Below are 20,723 nucleotides of genomic sequence, written 5' to 3' on the forward strand. Positions count from 1 at the left end.
GGTTGGAGTTAGTGAAGTTATCCAAGAGGCATTTCTGGGCCTGTTGGGAGGACAGTTCTGTTGATGTTACACCTTGCCAAAGTCCTTGTACTTTAGGGCATGACCATATGAAATGAGCAGTTACATTTGTGCTTAATATTTCCATTGACTTTCAGAGAAAATAAACTTAGGATAAGATATGTAGGAACAATATTTCTTATTAATAAACTACAATTTTGCATTAGAAGACGTTTAATCATAGCAACTGTGCACATGGCAAATAATAATAACAATAAATACACGTCCACCCAATATTTATTTATTTACTAACTTGATACGCAACCTTTTTGCGTGTCACTGACGTTTGATCTGCGTGAAAAATCACAATAGTTATGATTATTACGTGGCTTTCGCTATTTGCACAACATTTTTCATTTTTTAAAAATGGAGAGGCTGATGACGCTGCAGCGCGTGCTAGATTCACTCCTGACGCTGCAGTGCAGATTTCACACAGTGTGAAAAATTCACACCACATTTTACAGTCACGTTTACATTCGCAAGGGTTCAACTCTGCACCAATCAGAAGGCGATATGCAAATATAAGGCGGATCTTGCATCGTCAAGCAGGTGACGATTAGGCTGTTCCCCTAGTAACAGCCATTTAAGTCAGCCGCGAAGGCGGAGCTAGGTTTGTAAACTCACGTTGCACTCTGGGCAGTCAGGTTCCCACAACAACAAAAATATAAGCTTAGTGTATCTCGTCAAGCGTCATTTCACAAACAAGCTTTAACAAGACAAGGAGTTTGAAGAGAATTGTTCTTGGTGAGTATTGAAAAACGTGCGTTTTTGTGTTGTAGTATGTGTTTATGGGAGAGTCTCGTGTTTGGCATGGTTATAGTATAAGGTGTTGCAGTAGCTGATGCGCGACATTCAGACTCTGTTTGTATGTATAAACTATTCACTAACGTTACTAGATCTAAAATAAGGTGCTACTGTTGATTTCAAGCTCTATTTTAAGATGTTGAGATGTATTTTGTTCTGTCTGCGGTGCATTAAGACCTATTCTATGCTTATTCTTGTTTGGGCTTGTTTTCATGGCTCAGTGTCTGCTTGTTATTCATTCTGAGCTGTTTATTTACTATCAGAAACTGTGTTTAGTAATGATAATGGTATTTTTTTGCACTAATAGACCTTATGTTTTGTCTGTGAGTGAGTTTAACTCAGTTTGGAGGTGCATTTCATTGACTTGAGTCATAAATGTGCTCATGTTACACTAGACTATCATATTTCAGGGTTTTGACTTTCCTTTATTTAATGGCTCTGTCCTGCTCTCAGTCACTGCCTGGATCAGGGCTGTACAGATGGACTAAAATAAAACGAATTGGACACCAGAGAAGATCCAACATGGGCAACAAACGGAAAGCCTCCAATGAGATCGACAAAGATTCAGGTTTGTCATTTATATATTTTTTGGCTGTTGTGTACTTTTTTATTGTTGAGGTTACATAAGATGTTGGGAGAATAAGTTTATATATATTCTCTTGTTGAATTAATTCTCTTGTTTCAGTAAATCCTGGCCATGTTTACTAATTCATTCACTCCTTTTAGTTAAAATTGGAGCCACCAGCTGAGAATTAATTCCTACAACTTACAAATTTGGTCTGTTGTTTTGATTTAACTAAAACAAGGGAGCAAATTATTATTACAACGTGGCCATGATTTAGTAAACCATGGGAACAAATTTGTAATGTAAATTGTGACAATGATATACATATTTTTTTTCCCACGACATGTGTGGGGCTCCGTAAAATAATAATAGATTTTAAATAGATTTATCTATTCATAAATAGATTTTAAAAACCTGATATAGTTTACCATAAATTTATCTCGCCATGAAAATGGCAACAAAAGTTGGCATGGTGTTAAAAAACAAATAAACAAATAAAATCTCAGATTACATGAGAAAGTCTATTCACAGCCCTTGTTTTTCTGTGTATTATGGTTTTACGCAAAATAAAGTGCCTTATTTGTCTTTATCAAATGCAGTGGTATAATTATAAGTAATTTCCCCATTACTGACCATATTTATAAAATATGGTCCGTAATTAACCTGGTATAGGTGTATAACTGCACATAATTGCTAGGTTTTACTTTTAACACTATTTTCCCACCATAGATGCCAGCTCAGGGTATTATAGTGCTTTGGACCAGACAGATTTTGAAGACATGGGACCAACCAGTATTGCAGCACAAAGCATGCCTACAGCTGCCCAGGTGCCTTTCATTCCTGGCTCACATCAAGGCATCTCTCCCATGATCGTAATGAACAACCTTGTCCTCAAGCAGGTATTACACACTCATACATTGCTGCCTCTTGTCTCCATAGTTGCTTTTCTGGAAAAGCTTTAGCTCATGACACACATCTGTGACTTATAGTATTGTTTTGGTCAACCTTAAAGGGTTAGTTCACCCAAAAATTCTTCTATCTCATGTCGTTCCAAAACCAGTAAGACTTTCGTTCATCTTCAGAACACAAATTAAGATATTTTTGATGAAATCTGAGTTTTCTGTCCCTCCATAGACAGCTACCTCTTTGACACTTCAAAAAGTTCATAAAGAGATCGTAAAACTAATCCTTATGAATTGAGTGGTTTAGTCCAAATTTTCTCAAGAGACTTGATCACTTTATATGATGAACAGATTGAATTTAGGCTTTTATTCACATATAAACATTGATTAGTGAACAGAAACAGAAACTCAAACAAACCTGATTGGCATGCAAGAACAAACCTCTTCCAGAAGTTTAAACATGCTGTGTAACACATGAACTTCATTGCTTGACCTTCAGTTTACCACAACTGATGTGTGCATTGATGAATGTTTATATGTGAATAAAAGCCTAAATTCAATCAGTTCATCATATAAAGCGATCGAGTCTCTTCAGAAAATTTGGACTAAACTGCTCAATTCATGTGGATTAGTTTTACGATCTCTTTATGGACCTTTTGAAGCTTTGCCTGCTTGTACAGCTGTTTTTTCATACACAAATGAGTTGCATTTTAATTAATTTTTGAATAAATTTATAAGTCATTGGCCCACCTGTTATTGTGGATCAGTTTTACAAAATTGTTCATTGATAATTCTTGTTTCAGCCAAACTCTGTGGCCCCAGCGTTGAAACCTTGGAGCTTAAACACTTCAGTAGATATGGTTCCTCAGTCCCAGCTGCTTTTCCTACAGCCAGTCATACCCACTAGTGACTGTAGCGGCCAAAGCTCTGACAAGCAGAAACTTTCCAGAAAGCATGTTCCCATGCAAAACACCTTTGCAAAAATTGTCCCACACCCTGCACATTGGTCTACAGTCGACCAGGGTGCCAATGCCATCAATAAGAGAGCAAACCACAATCATGGTGGTAGACATCAACGACGTTCTTACAATGATAAACCTCTCCACAGTTCCTCTTTGAAGCAGGATGACTCTGAGACATTTGAGGGTTATGGAGTAGACCCTAATATTGCTTCTTTGGAAGAAATGGGTGTGGAAAACCCCTCATCCAGGCTTTCTGACCTTCAGGAGCCCCATACCACCACTTCACCATTCTCACTTTGCACTGACACCTTCCTCGCTTCATTCCCTCAGAAGTGTCCCAAATCCTCAGTCACCCATAGCAGTGATGTGGAAAGTATCTCAGAGGCCCACTCTCCAAGTTCCAGCAAACGCAAACGCTTCTGCAACACGTATAATATTCTGAATCGGTCAGGCCTGCTGGGCATCACACTGCGCACAAAAGAACTTATTCGACAAAACAAACGTTCCCAGGCCCAACTTCAGAGTCTGCAGGCTCAGACTGACCTCTTCATGGAGGCCATATGTAGTGGAGACCCCAAAGTCTGGACCAGATTGCAGCTCATCCTCCAGAACTCTAGAAACAGCGAGGAGACGCCAATGGAATCAATGGTGGACTCAGCGTAGGATACCACAGATGCGGGTTGTGTGGTGTAGTAGCAGGTTCAGATATTAATATTTCAACTGTTGAATTATGCGGTTTTATGGAATAACCATCTTTGCTCAGACCTTAGAAGGCACATTTCTAATCAGTCACTTAAGAAATTTTCAACTTTTCATAATCTCAGTTGGAAATAGACTTGAGAGATCTACTCATCACATCATATGTTATCTATCCAATATCAGTCATCTTTATACTTGTGGTTTTATCAAAAGTATACAAATACAATGTTTAGGTTACAACTGCATCTTTTTCTGAATGAAGTGATTCATTCGAAAATGAAATGACACTCAATTTCAGAGTTTATTAGAACAGCGTGCTCTCATTTTAAAAAGAACGCTATTGACCGTATTTTACTCTAATTGGTTGCTATTGAATTGAGGCCTTGGAACACCAGAACTGGAAAAATAGTTTCTGCTCTAAATGCACCAAAATGGGAAGACCTTTATTTTCTAATATCTGTATCTAATAAATGCCTTTAACAAATTACAAACATTTGTGTTTTAACTTTAAGAGATTATACTTAAGTGCACAATAATGAGTCAATTGTTTTTAATTCAGTTAAAAATGTGAAATCATCCTTATGCATATTTGAACATTTGTAATGGTGTCTTTGTAATAAATATTATTTTTTATGTGTATAACGTGTTCTCATCTCCAAGTAAATCTTCTTGTTACTCTTTGTATTGTTGTCTATGGGAAAGACCAATGGACTTTAAGAGTAAGATGACTTATAATCGTTTGTGCTAGTCAGGGTCTATTTGAATGTGATTAATATTTTTAATGCCTTGTGTTGTATTCTTAAGTGGGTTGTTTACATTCTTAACAGAGAGTGTTTATATTTGGTTTTGGGTGCGAATGAGCAAATTGGCAAATGTACTGGTTGATATTTTTCCCCTGTAGCAATCTGTTATACTGCATGCATACAGACGGTTTATTGTGTTTGGGAAAGCAGGTACTAATAAGCCTTGATCAGGTGTAGTGGAGTAATGATAAGTGATAGCATGTACGCTCTACTAGTGTACTTTGCTGTACAAATTTTACATTGTTTTTTTTTTCTGTTGTCATTTTGTGGAATGCATTTGTATTTGCTTTCCAAAAATATAAATTGTGTTGATTTATCAGACCCGATACTACTTTTTTTTTTCTGTAGAAATCTATGCAATAGTCTTGTTTAGAATTAGCATTGTACTGAAGTGAAGTTTTGTATTCTCTAGGTGTCATTTGACTTTATGTGCCTTCAGAAATAAAGGCATTTGAAATACATTTCAAACTATAGCCTGGTTATTTGAAGCTTGAACAATTTGTTCAGTAAATCATGTTTTAAAGGTGCCAAAGAATGCTTTTTCACAAGATGTAATATAAGTCTAAGGTGTCTCCTGAATGTGTCTGTGAAGTTTCAGCTCAGAATACCCCATAGATTTTTTTAAATAAATTTTTTTAACTGCCTATTTTGGGGCATCATTAACAATGCACTGATTTACACTCGGCGCCGCCCCCTTAAATCGTGTGCTCCCTGCCACACCAGCTGTCGACTATATTACAGCGCATTTACAAAGTTCACACAGCTAACCCTCAAATGGATCTTTACAAGATGTTCGTCATGCATGCTGTATGCATGCTTCGAATTATGTGAGTAAAGTATTTATTTGGATGTTAACGTTTTATTCTGAGTGAATTTGAGGCTGTCCTCTGTGGCTAACGGCTAATGCTACACTGTTGGAGAGATTTATAAAGAATGAAGTTGTGTTTATGCATTATACAGACTGAAAGTGTTTAAAAAATGAAAATAGCGACGGCTCTTGTCTCCGTGAATACAGTAAGAAACGATGGTAACTTTAACCTCATTTAACAGTACATTAGAAACATGCTAACGAAACATTTAGAAAGACAATTTACAAATATCAGTAAAAATATGCTATCATGGATTATGTCAGTTATTATTGCTCCATCTGCCATTTTTCGCTGTTATTCTTGCTTACCTAGTCTGATGATTCGGCTGTGCAGCTCCAGACGTTAATACTGGCTTGTGTAATCCCTTGAACATGGGCTGGCATTATGCAAATATTGGGGCGTACACCCCGACTGTTACGTAACAGTCGGTGTTATGTTGAGATTCGCCTGTTCTTCGGAGGTCGTTTAAACAAATGAGATTTATATAAGAAGGAGGAAACAATGGGGTTTGAGACTCACTGTATGTCTTTTCCATGTACTGAACTCCTGTTATTCAACTATGCCAAGATAAATTCAATTTTTGAATCTAGGGCACCTTTAATGTGTTTTAAGATTGAAGCTGAAGATTGAAGATCTCCAAAACTATTTAATTGTTTACAAAGGGAAACCACACCCACATATACATGTATATGTAATCAGAATGTTTAATCAGAATAAAATTAAGTACTTGTAATTAGTTTATATTGTTTTAAAATAATGTAATCAGACTACAGTTACTTTTTTATTGATTACATTATTCTCACAATGGCAGTAAATTATTCATAATTAATTGATTCTCTCTACTATATTTCTTTTAAATGTTCCTTTTTTTAATATTTCATATTTAAACGCAATGCAGGGATTCCCCAACTTTTTTGTCTGCTGAACCTCTTTGACCTAAAGTAGACCTGAAGTACTCCTATTTTCAGTAAATAAGTTACACAATTCAAAACAATGTGATAAATGAGTTAGGTCAAAAGTAATCAAAAACTAGTCACAATATATATTACCTTAAATGTGTAATGTAATGGATTATGTTACTAGCTACAATTTTGTAATTTGGAATCAGTAACCAACTACAATTTGTAAGTAATCTACCCAGCAAAGCCAAAACATTATGACCACCTGCCTATGCTGCTGGTTCTCTGAGTGCTGCCGTTTCAGAGACACTCTGACCCAGTCGCTTGCCATAAATATCTGGCCCTTGTCAAAGTAACTCAGATCTTTATCCCTGCCCATTTTTCCTGCATCCAACATGTAGATTACGAGAACTGATTGTTTGCTTACCATCTAATCTAGCCAGATTCTCTACGATATGATTCTCAATTCAAAGGATGTTGAGGACCATGTTTCAAAACATCAAACAGGGTGGAGAGCACAGGACTCACAAGCGTGCACTTATAATAATTTAAACACTGACATGAATCTTAATAGTGGATTACTATCTTAGGGTTTCAGTTAGTCTGACCCTCCATTATTTCTAATTACTTTAACTGTGTTGGATATTACTTTAAAGATTTTTGGTTAGAAAAATTATGTTTGTCAAGTCAGTTTATGGCAAAAATATATTTAAAAAAAAATTCTGACAGGATCACGATCCACAATCTTATCACAATTCTTTTATTTTATCTTTGTTATTAAATATATTAAATATTAAATATATTATTATTATAATATATTATAACAATATAATATAATATTAAATAATAATTAAATAGAATAATATTAATAATAAAAATTAAATAATAACATAAATTAAAAATAAGATACAAATAAATAAAAAGTGCATTAATAGTTTCAGCTCCAGTAAGTGCATTTACTGTAACAGTAGCATTCAAAAAATTGAGTAAACAATTTTAAAAATAAAACACTACATATGAATTAATTATACACTGATTCTTAAAGCTACTGAAATTATTCAGTCAAGAGCAGTGAGTGATTTTCTCTTTTTGATTAACATTAATGACAGACGGCAATAGGTTTATTAGGCTGCTGTCACTTTAAGACCTATTGCACAGATCCAACATACTGAAACACATGCATCTGAACAGTCTACATTGACTTAAGATATAAACAACTGTGTTTATGTAAAACCATTTGACAGTTTAAGCACAATAAGATGCGAAAGAAAACTTAGTTCAGTACTTGCCTGCTGTGTGTTAGGCTTTTGATATGCATGTGCTTTGGGTTTACACGCTCAGAAAAGCTTGTCAGAACAGCATGCGAAAGCCGTTTAACTACTTTAAAATGCATGCAAACTCTTCAAGTTGAACAGAACACACCTATTGGGATGGGGGCACCAGAACTGCAACTGATAAGGTGCGTCCCAATTCCCATATTTATGCACTATTCTATGATGTTTTTAAGTATAAATAGTGCAAGTAGTCTGTAACACTGAAAATTCCAAAACGAAAAAGTGCACTTTAAATACCCGGATAATGCACTAAATTAACAGAACAAAGCAAAGTGTGGAATGTTGGACACTTCATGCACTCAACTGTCACAGCATTAATTATATATGACAAAATAAGTTAACCCTATAAAATTCACACACTACATGGATGAGTACCTTGTGCATAAGTACATAGTGTATAAGTGCATAATGTATAGTGCATCATTTGGGATACAACTATAGACTGTGCACTGTAGAGCGATAATACGATCTTTCTTCAAAGGCAGATTGTGGAAACATTTTAATCGTTCACAATCTAAAATCATGATATTGCACACCCCTAAGTCAGTGTATGCTCTATCCAGAAATATAAATTCCAGTTCAGTATCTCAATTTTTTTTTAACTGAATTGAATTTAGATTGCGGTAGCAAACAGGATGCTGAAATTCAAATCTTAAATGGAATTGGAATTAAAATTAATTGAAATTAAAAGAAGTTAATCTGTAACTGTAACATTTAAATAGGAATTCAAATTTGTAAAGACGGGGCAAAAACAAAAAAGGCTATTTAGCTTTTAAAAATGTGCATTTTTCCATTTTAACTACAAATCACAGGTCAGGAAATTAGCAAGAATTGCAAAAATACTGTAGATAAAGTAATTTAGTACAGGAAAGCCTTCCCCATTGTTTTCTTTAAATGTTTAAGCCATGTGGCTTCAAACAGTTCATGAGTAGTTGAAAAATGTCTTCTAGTTAATTTGCATTTAATGTGAGACCAAATATTCTTTATAGGGTTCAAATCTGGACTCCGACCAGGCCAAAACATAAGCCACTTCTTGGTCGTCTGTGCAATTTGGGCAGTAACATAGTATTGTTGAAAAAAACATCTGATCATTCCTCTTTATATAACTTTTCATTGGTGGGAAGTGAGCCATTCTGCAATATTCTCTTATACTCCAAAGCATTAATTGACTTTTCACAGTGAAGTAGCTCACTAATAGTAATACCAAAGTCCTTTTCAAATAAGGTCTGTACACTCGGCGGCCATATTTGCAACACCTCTGGGCAGCTATTTCGGGCATCCAAGACCAAGTACTATCTATCTGAATGGGGGAATCCTGAAATCTCAAAAACTGCTTGGTGAACTCACAATTAAATAACATATTTCAAATTAGCAACAACATCTGACATGAACTGTCCCATAAATGTTGTTTCTTATGCTCAAATAGCGTTAAAAAAGCTAATTTTTGAGGCTAGATGAGCCAATGCGCATGTGCAGTCCTAAGAGCGAGTCTCAGGTTTCTATGGGAACAAGAGCTTCTAATGGCAGCTGCAGTGACGCAATGACTTTATCAATTAGTGATTGGCTCTTTTTGCGTTGCAGTTTCTCTAGTAGGAGTGGACCGTCTTTCTATTTCTTTAGTCTTTGCTAATACCAGCAACTAAAAAGGCTTCCCAGACAATGACATCTTGTCTTCCATGCATCACAGTGGTAGAGAAGCAATTATTATAATATTTCTCAGCAGATTTTTTAAAGACAGCGCTCTGGAGCATCACCATGCAACTCGTGTTTCATTGTGATTCATCACTCCACACAACTCTGAATCAAACTTCCCATATTCTGCCAAAAACTTCATTCTGTCTTTGATGCTTTTCTGAGACTATTGACTTTTTAAATAGTGCATTCACTTAATTCTTGCTAATTTCCTCAAGTAATTTGTGGTGAGCATAAGAGACTTCTTATCAAACTTTTAAATGGTAGTGTACACTCCCCCCCTCAGGAGTGTACACTACCATTTAAAAGTTTGATAAGAAGTCTCTTATGCTCACCAAGGCTGCATTTATTTGATATAAAATATTGTGAAATATTATTAAAAATTTAAATAACTTTTAAAATCAATGTTGAAAATAGTTTTGCTGCTAATTTTTTTTTTTTTTGTGAAAACTATAATTTTTCTCTGCATTTAATTAATATAAAGTTCAAAAGAACAGCACTATTTCATTTTGAAATGATTTTTTAGCATTCTAAATGTATTTACTGTCACATTTGAGTTTAATGAATCCTTGCTGAATAAAAGTATTGAAACTTTTGAAGGGTGGTGTACTTTGTATGTTTATTTTAAGTATTTAGTTTTGTCATATTTAATACATTTTTGTGGACCAAGGTGGAAAAACACTTTTTCTCACAATGCATTACCTGTGTTTAATTTCTTTGAATTTTAATTTAAATTACAACTTCCTGTTTTCCAACTTCCAATTAAATTCAAATTCAAACTAAAGTAAAAGTCACCCACAATTTAGCAGGCCACTTGTGTAACAGTGTGCTGATTACCTAGTGTGCGTTGTTTTTGTAAACCCATCCATCCTTTAATCCTGGCCTCCTTCTCTGATGTTCCCGCAGCTAATCACTGCTGCCCTGAACTAGGGCTGAAATTGAGTTTCAGTACAGTGCTGATGGACATAGATATGGGGGTTACCACATCTATGTGACATAACGCTCTCCTAATTTGCGCAGTGATGACAGAAATCCAATAAAAAGGTAGATCAGTTGCTTAGGCTTATACAAGTCTGATGAACTGAAGCCCTTATCACACGTAATATCTAGTCGACACGGGTCAAATTATAATAAACACACTGATAGGGTTTTCAGTCATGTTTGTGATCATGGTAGACCTGCCAGTTTCCAGGTACAGTCTCGACAGTCTGAACTGGCAGGAAAAGGCCCAGAGCCCATCGGGAACCAAAAACATCAGTCAAATTGGCACGCCAGGTACCGCGACTCTCCGACAAATAACCTTTTTGCAGCTCGCACCAGGTCTGCCCTCGGGCTACGAGTAGAAGCTGCTGACAGCAGAAACCGGCGCTCACTAGTCCGATACCCAGCCAGACGTACAGCATTACAACCAGAAAGAACTGGAGACCTGAAATCAAACCTGAAGGGAATAAAATAAAGAATTGTCTTATTCCGGATTTTCAAAGCGAGACAAAAATCAAGAAATCCTAAAGCAAGTCTGCAACTTACCAAGGAAGAAGTAGCCTGTTGTCAGTGGAAGAAGAGTGAGGAATGTCAGTGGGTTCTCAAAGGAAATGGAGTACTCCATCGTAAGATACGCCACCCCAATTACCAATGAATACAGACAACAGCAGGACGTATAGATGCTGAACATTATAAAGTAGCGCATGTTCCTATTCCCAATACAGTTTCCTGTGAAAAAGCAGTGGTGGTCCCTTTTTAGAATCACTTTCTTACACACTTTACAGAAGTGGCGTCCATTCAGGAGGTAGTGTGCGTCAATTCTGTCTGGGCAGTCGGGTGAACAGACTGGAATAACTGTCTCGTTGGCGCTCTCAGACGGATACCGTATAGTCATTGTGTAATTACCCAACGCGTTCCCCATGAAGAATAGAAAGATGGCAATGTGGGCCACCATGGTGGGGTTTAACATCACATCTTGCCTTTGGAATACAGTGGGCATGAAGAGGAGGAAGTGGAGGGCGAATGTGACCACGGTTGCTGTGTAGAAGTATGCTGGTGCAATCGTGTTGAGTAGTCTGAGTTTTACCATCCTGAACAACATGCCTGTTAATAAAAAGAAACAATGTCTTAAAACAATAATTCAACTGAAGATGATATCAGCAGTTCATCCCTATGAAAAATACCATTACAAAAATAATGAAAGAAACTGTAAACTTAGGAACAGAAACAGTTTTTTGATGGATATAACATGGATACATTTGACTGGCTGTGTATAGAAAGATATTGTGCCAGAAAGTATCAAGCAAGTTCAAACGAACTGAACTAGAATAGGCCTACCTGTCTTCATGTGTGTCCGAAAAAGCTCAGAAAAATAATAAATGATTAATTAATCAATAAATAATTGGAATTAATCATTTTAAAAAATTAAGGTGATGCATGTAATTTGTGCTCCAGTAGCAAAACCAAACAGAATTGCAGAAATACTGTGCATTTTAAACATGTTTCCCAAATACTCCCCGGTCTTCCATTGGTTGGCAAAACAGATAGCCCCGCCCCAAACTCACGCCATTGGTTGAGCCCATGTTGCTAAGTAGGACAGTATTGACAGCTACAGTGTTTACCTTATACATTTAGGAATATATAACCTTAATATATAGACATCTCTGCACATTAAACTTTTAACATGGAAAAAAATATGCACACATCAGCTTTTATACAACATATTATCAAAGAACGGATCATAAACCTAAAACACTCAATCGTTTTAATATCAAGATTTCATATAGGAAGCTCAACGCACCATTATTTATTAAACAGCACAGAATTTACATCCTGTATAGGGTGTAAATATAGGCTACATGCATATTAGTGATCATGAAGCTAAATGCATTGCGTTTTTTAGACAATGGTGTGAGAAAAAAGATGTGATGATCTTAAAACAATTCGCAGAGGTCTAATACATATCAAAACGTCAATTCTGATACAAACTAACATATTATAGGCAGGGTTTGTGACGAATAGATGAAGGAACTATGAGGCCTGAAACATATCTTTGAAACAAACGCTTATTGTTGAACAGGATGAGGATATTGCTCGGTTACCTGACGCCGGTTAGACCAGAAGAGCCGTCGTTGTATCAGGACTTGAGCTCAGCTCATCCCTCACTCACGCTGCTAGGAGATAAACCACATGTAATTCATTCAGAAATAGTATATCAGTTATAATTCTGTAATACTGAGCGCATCTGTTCGCGATGTGTCTCAGTGGTTTAGCACCGCCGCCTGTTGGTGTGGGTACAGCATCATCATCCAGCTTCACTTGAAAAACAGGCAAACCTGTATAGATACACGTGTGTTAGGGACATGTTTATATATTATTTTGCATGGCTTTGTGATTTTATATCCATATTTTATATGTACACATCATATTGTTTCCTCCACAATGTGCATGTTGATTCATTATTATGCATGACCGACACGCACTTACAACTTTCACCAGCAGATGGCAGTGCAAACCAACGCTTATTTTTAGCAGATACGTTTATTTAATTCGCTAAATAGACAAAATCATGCTTTGAGACAAAGTTAGCATTCTATAATGTGCGCCACGCTTACAAGCTCACATCTGTGATACGCAGTCAAAAACTTTATAGTTCGCATGACCCCTTAGTTTTCGTGTTTGTTGATGGAGGGTCACTTCACACACGGTCCCTAAGCCGTTGGGCGCTCCCCGTGTGTGCTGGTGCTGATGCAGACAGACAGAAGCATCTAACCGGACATTAACCACAGGAGGTGTTTTAAAGGTAAGCCGCGCTATTGCTATATTCACATCGCTTCCAATGAACTGTTCTTAATTAAGAAATGATTCAACAAACGATTCAGTCATTCATTCTGAACTTCAACGGGTTTTAAAAGTGGGCGTTTTGTAACAGTTGTAGCTTTAAAACGCTATTGCAGCAGACAGCTTGGGTGCTAAGCATAGAGGAGGGGGTGATACTTAAATAATTTAACTGTTCGAGGTGTGTACACGGGCATTGTGATGGTATTAGATTGGTTTCCTTTGGCTTGTTTGTTTACCGTCTCATGTAAAACATCACCGGGAGCCCCGTTGTTTTATTGTGCCGCGGGAGTGCGCTAGTTGTGCATTTGTTGTGAGATCCTAATATTATCTCTCTAAAGTTATGGTTTCTCTGCTGCTGCTGATAATAGCTGTATTAGTGCACACATGCTGACAGCAGGGAGTTTAATGTCTGGATAATATATTGAATGGGGAACAAGTCAAAGCTGCGCGTTACAAATCAGAGGATGGGGGCGGATAGATTTCTCCACGCTGTTGCCAAGAAGCCGAGATGATGATGCTCAAGCAGATAATCATAATAACTTTCACAATTAGAAATGTCGTCTCTAATCTTCCCTTTGAGAATCAAAAAGTAGGGTACAACGGGGCTAAAGGCACACCTTAAGAAAAAAATGTGCTTTTCACTACTCTCAAAGTGTATGATTGCAGGAAAAATATATATGATTGTATTGAGCATTGATAAAGCAACAGATTTTGTGTGAAAATAAATCATAAAAGTGGTTCATTTTGTTTAAAAATCCTGAGTGTATGAGGTGGTGAGGAGGCCTTTTGGGGTAAAACATGGGGTAAAAGGCACACAGTATTCATACAAATACTTTAGCTAAAATAATGTTTTAATAATGTCTAGGTTTGTTGGAAAGAATCACTAATTAGCAAAGTTTGTACTATTTTCTGTTTATTTTGATAAATAAAATATTTTTTTGTTGTTGTTGTTCAATAAATATACTGTCATTAAAATAGACCTATGTTAATATAAAATATATTTAAAAAATACAGAAACAAAATTAAGTAAAATCCTGAAAGCATTGAAGGAGATCCCATAATATTTAATATAGATTTACATTAGTAACAATAAATTATATTGTATTATATGATTAATATAATATTTTTAAATATGGTTGTTTCATTAAGTATGGGTATTATCTCTAAGATGGATACCCAATTTGATATATGATATTTGCCATCTGAATCTAACCAATGGAAACAAATGGAAAAGTCAGCAAACCTTTATTGGAAAACTATTGCTTGAATTACCTTGAACAAAACTGAAAATCATTAAGAAGACATTTGTCTGAATATACAAACATTAATTTAATCGATTCTCATTTGCTACTTAAATCAACAACATTTTGAAAAACATCAAATATTAGATCAAACTACCTCAGAATCAACTTTGCATTGCTGCCCGCAATTGCATCAAGGATCAGACAAATTTGCACGTCCATTTTGAAAAGCGGACATTTAGGAAAGTGCTGTGGCAAGTTGTTGTGCCATCTAGTGGTTTAGAGGGAAATAAAATCAAAGGCGCCTTTAGCCCCGTTGTACCCTACTACTTTAAAGGTGCTCTAAGCGATGTCACGTGTTTATAGGCCAAAACATTTTTTGTCACATACAGCAAACATCTCCTCACTATCCGCTAGCTGCCTGTCCCCTGAACACACTGTAAAAAAACACGGTCTCTGTAGTCGCCACAAGCTCCGAAAACGGCAATAAAAACAAACTGGTGCAGCCTGGACCACGAAACATAATAAACATGCTCCAGCCAATAACCAACAAGAATGATTTTAAATGTGCGTTCATGACTGTTTCAGGAAGCACGGAGGGGAGGGGGAGGAGGAGGAGGAGGGAGGGTCTAGCTAGCCTCTGTTTTGTTTGACAACACTTCAAACGTCAACAGGAAGTTACTCCGTCCAGGATCACTTAGAGCACCTTTAACAGGTAGAGGGTGAATCTCAAACCTGTTATGAACGTGCCGGTCATGTCAACATAAAATCAAAAGAAAAAAATATATTTTGCTTAATTAAATGAATGAATGAATTAATTAATTATGAAACGACGAGAATACTTTTTGTGCGCCAAAACACAAAACAAAATAACGACTCTTTCTTTAACGAATCTTTTGTTTCGAATCAGTGGTTCGGAGTGTGTTATTTTATAGTCTTTGGTATCGTTTACTGAAATCACGTGACTTTGGCAGTTTGATTCACTTTCTGAACCACTGATTCGAAACAAAAGATTCGTAAAGCTTCGAAGCTTCATGAAGCAGTGTTTTGAAATTGCCAATCACTAGATATTGTTGAATGAAGTCGTTATTTTGTTGGGTTTTTTTGGCGCACAAAAAGTATTCTCGTCACTTCATAACATTAAGGTTAAACCATTGTACTCACATGAGCTGTTTTAAATACGTCTTTAGTAGCTTTCTGGGCATCTGAAAGTGTTAATTAACTTGTTGTCAATGCAGGCCTCACTGAGCCATCAGATTTTATCAAAAATATCTTAATTTGTGTTCTGAAGATTAACGAAGGTCTTAGGGGTGTGGAACGAGTGAGGGTGAGTAATTAATAACAAAATTTTCATTTTTGGGTGAACTAGGCTTAACCCTTTAAGTGCATTTCCCCATTCAGTATTGCAAAAGAATAAAAAAGAATGAATTTATTCATGTTTTGATATAAAACTATTATTAAATATATTATTATTTAAATATGTTTTAGGTATAGACATTTATTAGATATCTAATCATGGTAGTATTTGTTGTGTACCTCCTTTAATTTATGCCAATATCAATAAAAAAGTGATACGGTGAGAATCTAATGAGAATAATCATTGTGATTAAAAGCAAAAATATATCAAGTAAAATGTCAAAAAATCATTAAACCATCAAAATGTGAACGAGAATTCTGGGAGGAAGTGTGAATTGTTATGAAAACGATGTTACAATGCACAACATGTTTTAATGTAAAATGTCTTCTTTTTCTTTAGCAGAAAAAAACATTTTTTTTTTTTTTTTTTTGTTGCGAAAATTGCTAAATTTTAGCAATTTGTTTTAGCAATTTTTTACTAATTTTGAACAAAGAATTCATAAAAAGTGCTTTTTACACACATATTGTAACATTTTGTCAAGTATTGTAACATGTTGTCAAGGGGTTTTTCAGTACCCAGCATGCTTTGCATGAGCCTGAAGGAGAATAATAAAAGTAGAAAGTTGTGTTTGAGCAATATGAGCAGGGGGAAATGTGTGACTGCTTAAAGTCCCTGTGAAATCAAAATGTAAGTTTTTTAGATTTTAGTATGAATATGTTAGCCTTAAGTTTATGAATAAGCTGGTGTGTTCCAAAACAATGACAAAATTCGCATTTAGGAGATAAAAGCATTCAAAACATCCTCCACTAAAATGGATCACTGATTTTCATGACATCACATCGCACTTCAGTTTCTCATCAAATCTTCTGTCCAATCAAATGCTCTCTAGAATCTGAAGTCCCGCCCCCTCCTACACTCTTACAGACGCTGAAGCTGCGGCTGAAATCAGTCATTTGCTCACACATTTACTAGTTTCTACATGGTGAATGGCACATAGTGCACTATATAGAGAATAGGGAACGATTCAGACAGTGTAAATATGCTTTCCATTGACACGAATGAAGTCCGTTTTCGTGTTAGTGTCACATCAACCGCCACAACGCAAGCAGTCTGCTCGGGTCCAGGGACACGAGAGCACAGATATGCGCGAGTCGGCACAGACCACGAAAGGCATCGGACCCATCTGAATTCTGCACAGAATACTGTGTATTAAAGCGATATAAAGGACATTAGGAGAAGAAACGGTTAGAGATTAGAAGGAAACTGAGGTTTTACAGAGTCTAATGGCTCTGGCAAGCTGTAACATAAACAAAACGCTATTGGCTATTTTTAAAAAGGGGCGGGGCTGTTTGATATATATTGCCCTGTCTTCCTGTTTCAGTTGAAATTAAGTCAACACATTGAATAATGCTGCGCCTTCCAACACTCTTCAGTGGGCCTTTAATGTTCTGTTATACTGGCATCTAAAAAAGGATTCTGTTAGGGCAGAATGCCAGGGTTTGCTGCTGTTGTGAAGAGTGAAGTTTGTGCTCTGTTCAGAGCAGGCTAATGTATGCTAATGCTAACACTGGTATATGTTGCTTTTCTTAGTAAACATCAGTGCAACAACTGGTCTCTGCTGTAACCATTCTGTTCACTAGAAAACTAAGATGGTAAAGCTTGCTGACCAAAGTGTTCCTTTTGCTAATGAAACAGCAGGCTCTTGCTGGTTAAGGCAGTCAGCTAACATGGTCTTATTCCATGTCCTAACCAGGTGTGACACAGTGATAAGATCAGTCCTCAGTGTAAATCAGATCTTTTTTGTGCCACAACAACAGGGCATCTGTCTCATCCCAGATTTAAAAAATGAAGCAATAAAAAAATGGCAGGTAGGGAGAAAAAAAGCAGTAACAAATCTGCACACCTGCTGTCAAAACACAACATACATTGACAAACAACTATGCTGGTATTTACAGTGTTACATTTAAAAGAGCAAACAACCTCATCACTAGTTACATCAAGCTGAAAATAAGATTCTAATCCTCATTGGCATTTGCAAGACTCTTTCAGAAAGAAGTAATCTGTAAATCAATGGTTTTTCCACCGAGTGACAAATGCCTGACATTTGCGGTCTTCATCAATGGCCAGTGTCCATCTTACTTTTAAGGATAAGACACAGTTAGGGCACCATTTTTCCAGCAACCACTCAGATTTTCCATCTACTTAACATATAAATGGAGCATCTTGGAATGATATTCAGCAATGCGTGATTACCAAACTGACTGTATAAAGCAATTAATAGTAGTCGAAATGTCACTGCACTTGTGACAGAATGTTGGTTGAAGCTCATAATTGGATCATGAATAAATCATTAGAATGAACACCTGCTCTTGGCTGATGTCTCTTTCTCCTACTAGTCACATTATAGGAGAAATATTAGCGGCACCTTGCTTGAATTGGTTTTTGCTCTGCAAGTTGCATTGGAGGGGTGAAAACTTCTGGCTCTTATATACAGTGGTGTGTGGTGGATCTCTGAAACGAGCAGGCAAAATCTCCTCCCTGTGTTTGGTTTTCATGTTCTAAACACTTCTGATGTTTGGTTTCTGGATTAAAAACATCAATGAATCAGCGTTACCTTACCTTACTTTATTTTATATTAATATATTTATATAAACCAAATCCATTAAAGGCTCATCAAGTTAATGTTTTTTATCATTATTTGCATTGCATTTAATATAGTATTTCATGTAGCTTTTGTTCTTTGTAAGGTGTCATGAAGATCGCAGGCACAGATGTGCACCTTTAATCTAACCAAGTGCTCGCTAAAGCATCTCACTCATAGATCATCATTTCAAGTTCATTTCAATTCAGATATGACTGAAATATGTGTTGTCAAAGTGTAAAGGGATAATTCAACAAAAAAGAGAAAATTATATATTTTTATTCACCTTCATGTCTTCAACAGTAGCATGGCAGTGTGTCATCCAGTCCAATAGGTGGAGAAAATCTCTGCTTCTTCTTCTGCCATTTTTAAAGGATTAGTTCACTTTGAAATGAAAATGACCCCAAGATTTACATATCCTCAAGCCATCCTAGGTGTATATGACTTTCTTCCTTCTGATAAACATAATCAGAGTTATATTAAAGGTCCCGTTCTTCGTGATCCCATGTTTCAAACTTTAGTTAGTGTGTAATGTTGTTGTTAGAGTATAAATAAAATCTGTAAAATTTTAAAGCTCAAAGTTCAATGCCAAGCGAGATATTTTATTTACCAGAAGTCGCCTACATCGAACGGCCAGTTTGGACTACATCCCTCTACTTCCTTCTTTAATGACGTCACTAAAACAGTTTTTTGACTAACCTCCGCCCACAGGAATACACAAGAGTTGCGTTTGTAGAGTGTGTTTGTCGCCATGTCGTCGAAACGCTGTTATTTTCATCCCGCAGTCCAATCACCGGGTCTGATTCCGGCTCAAATTGATAGGGTAAAATTAAAGACATGTTTACAATAACACTGAGCGCGTGCATCTCCACGTTATGGTAAGAAGCATGACTTTTCCGGGCAAGGTTCGCTCAGAGCTGTCGAATCACAACACAGGAACCGCTGGCACAACCAGAACTCGTTACGTATTTCTGAAGGAGGGACTTCATAGAACAAGGAAGTCATCAGCTCGTTTTTATGACAGTGGAAACAGTGGTATACAGATAAGTAAATTATGTGAAAAATACTGTGTTTTTTTACACGCGAAACATGAACACATGTTATATTGCACACTATAAACACAATCAAGGCTTCAAAAAACCACGAAAAACGGGACCTTTAATAAATATCCTGACGCATCCAAGCTTTATAATGGCAGTGAACGGGACCAACAATATGAAGCTCAAGAAAGTGCATCCATCCATCATAAATGTACTCCACACGTACTGCAAACTGTTGTGTCAGTCACACTATTTTCCGTAAGTTGAATACGAAAGGCGTAGGACGTAGTGTAAGCGTTTTGAACTGAGAGAGGCATTAAACTTTCTTCGTAAGTTGAATACAGATGGCAGTCTGGCGCAAGCTAAATATTTTACTTCATAACTTGTTAAATATGGATATTGTTTCTTACACAAACGTATCGTTTCGCTTCAGAAGGAGTACGTTTATGATGGATGGATGCACTTTTTTTGAGCCTCATACTCATTAGTCCCATTCACTGCCATTATAAAGCTTGGATGCATCAGGATATTTATTAATATAACTCCGATTGTGTTCATCAGAAAGAAGAAAGTAAAATACACGACACGTAAAGTAAATCTTGGGGTAATTTTCATTGAAAAGTGAACTAATCCTTTAATGCAAAATATGCATTTCTGTTACATCAATAAAACATACATAAAATGTAAACAGTAATATATTAAACATAATATATTTATGTTGTTAGTCAAATTAGTCAAATTAAACTAGAGTGCACTATTATAGTGTAGAATGGACAAATTGATCATAATCGCAGATTTTTTTCTATTGCTTAGAATTATATTTATCAGCTTTTGAAGAAGTACAAAAAACAAACCAATTTGTAAGGAATTTTAACAGTAATGTGGGGGACGCCATTGATCCTGTGTGTCATCCAGTTCAGTAGGTGGCAGTAATGCACCATTCTTATTCTTCTTCTGCCATTTTTAATGGTGGTTGGGAATGGAAAATATGGCTGTGTCCGAAAATCCTGCCTTCGGAGGATGCATTCCAAGGTAG

At 36.3% G+C, this 20,723-nt stretch overlaps 3 protein-coding genes across 3 annotated transcripts in view; 2 read left to right on the forward strand and 1 right to left on the reverse strand.

Annotated features, from left to right (window-relative positions):
- Positions 1-636: 636 nt before the first annotated feature.
- cipca (CLOCK-interacting pacemaker a) lies at positions 637-5,253 on the forward strand. Its single transcript, XM_048191702.1, has 4 exons — positions 637-801; positions 1,315-1,429; positions 2,156-2,325; positions 3,132-5,253. Exons 2-4 carry the CDS (start codon positions 1,384-1,386, stop codon positions 3,951-3,953), a joined length of 1,038 nt encoding a protein of 345 aa, XP_048047659.1. The 5' UTR covers positions 637-801; positions 1,315-1,383; the 3' UTR covers positions 3,954-5,253.
- Positions 5,254-10,053: 4,800 nt separating this feature from the next.
- On the reverse strand, positions 10,054-12,984 carry zdhhc22 (zinc finger DHHC-type palmitoyltransferase 22). The gene is made up of 3 exons (XM_048191704.1): positions 12,670-12,984; positions 11,114-11,671; positions 10,054-11,024 (listed from the first exon to the last, which is right to left on the reverse strand). The coding sequence occupies exons 2-3, from the start codon at positions 11,667-11,669 to the stop codon at positions 10,738-10,740; spliced, it is 843 nt and encodes a 280-aa protein (XP_048047661.1). The 5' UTR covers positions 11,670-11,671; positions 12,670-12,984; the 3' UTR covers positions 10,054-10,737.
- Positions 12,985-13,183: 199 nt separating this feature from the next.
- tmem63c (transmembrane protein 63C) overlaps positions 13,184-20,723 on the forward strand; it is a 68,716-nt gene continuing 61,176 nt past the window's right edge. Inside the window, exon 1 of the mRNA XM_048191703.1 lies at positions 13,184-13,370. The gene's annotated coding sequence lies outside the window, so the exon portion shown is untranslated. The remainder of the gene's footprint in view (positions 13,371-20,723) is intronic.

The sequence above is a fragment of the Megalobrama amblycephala genome, linkage group LG5, assembly GCF_018812025.1.
Source record: "Megalobrama amblycephala isolate DHTTF-2021 linkage group LG5, ASM1881202v1, whole genome shotgun sequence".
NCBI lineage: Eukaryota > Metazoa > Chordata > Actinopteri > Cypriniformes > Xenocyprididae > Megalobrama > Megalobrama amblycephala.

Excerpts from the sequence above, each read along its gene's own strand:
- cipca (XM_048191702.1), top strand. The coding sequence starts at position 1,384 with ATGGGCAACAAACGGAAAGCCTCCAATGAGATCGACAAAGATTCAG. Across the intron at positions 1,430-2,155 it reads TGAGATCGACAAAGATTCAG|ATGCCAGCTCAGGGTATTAT; the intron begins GTTTGTCATTTA and ends TTCCCACCATAG. Across the intron at positions 2,326-3,131 it reads ACAACCTTGTCCTCAAGCAG|CCAAACTCTGTGGCCCCAGC; the intron begins GTATTACACACT and ends TTCTTGTTTCAG.
- zdhhc22 (XM_048191704.1), bottom strand. The coding sequence starts at position 11,669 with ATGTTGTTCAGGATGGTAAAACTCAGACTACTCAACACGATTGCACCA. Across the intron at positions 11,025-11,113 it reads AACAGGCTACTTCTTCCTTG|GTTTGATTTCAGGTCTCCAG; the intron begins GTAAGTTGCAGA and ends TATTCCCTTCAG.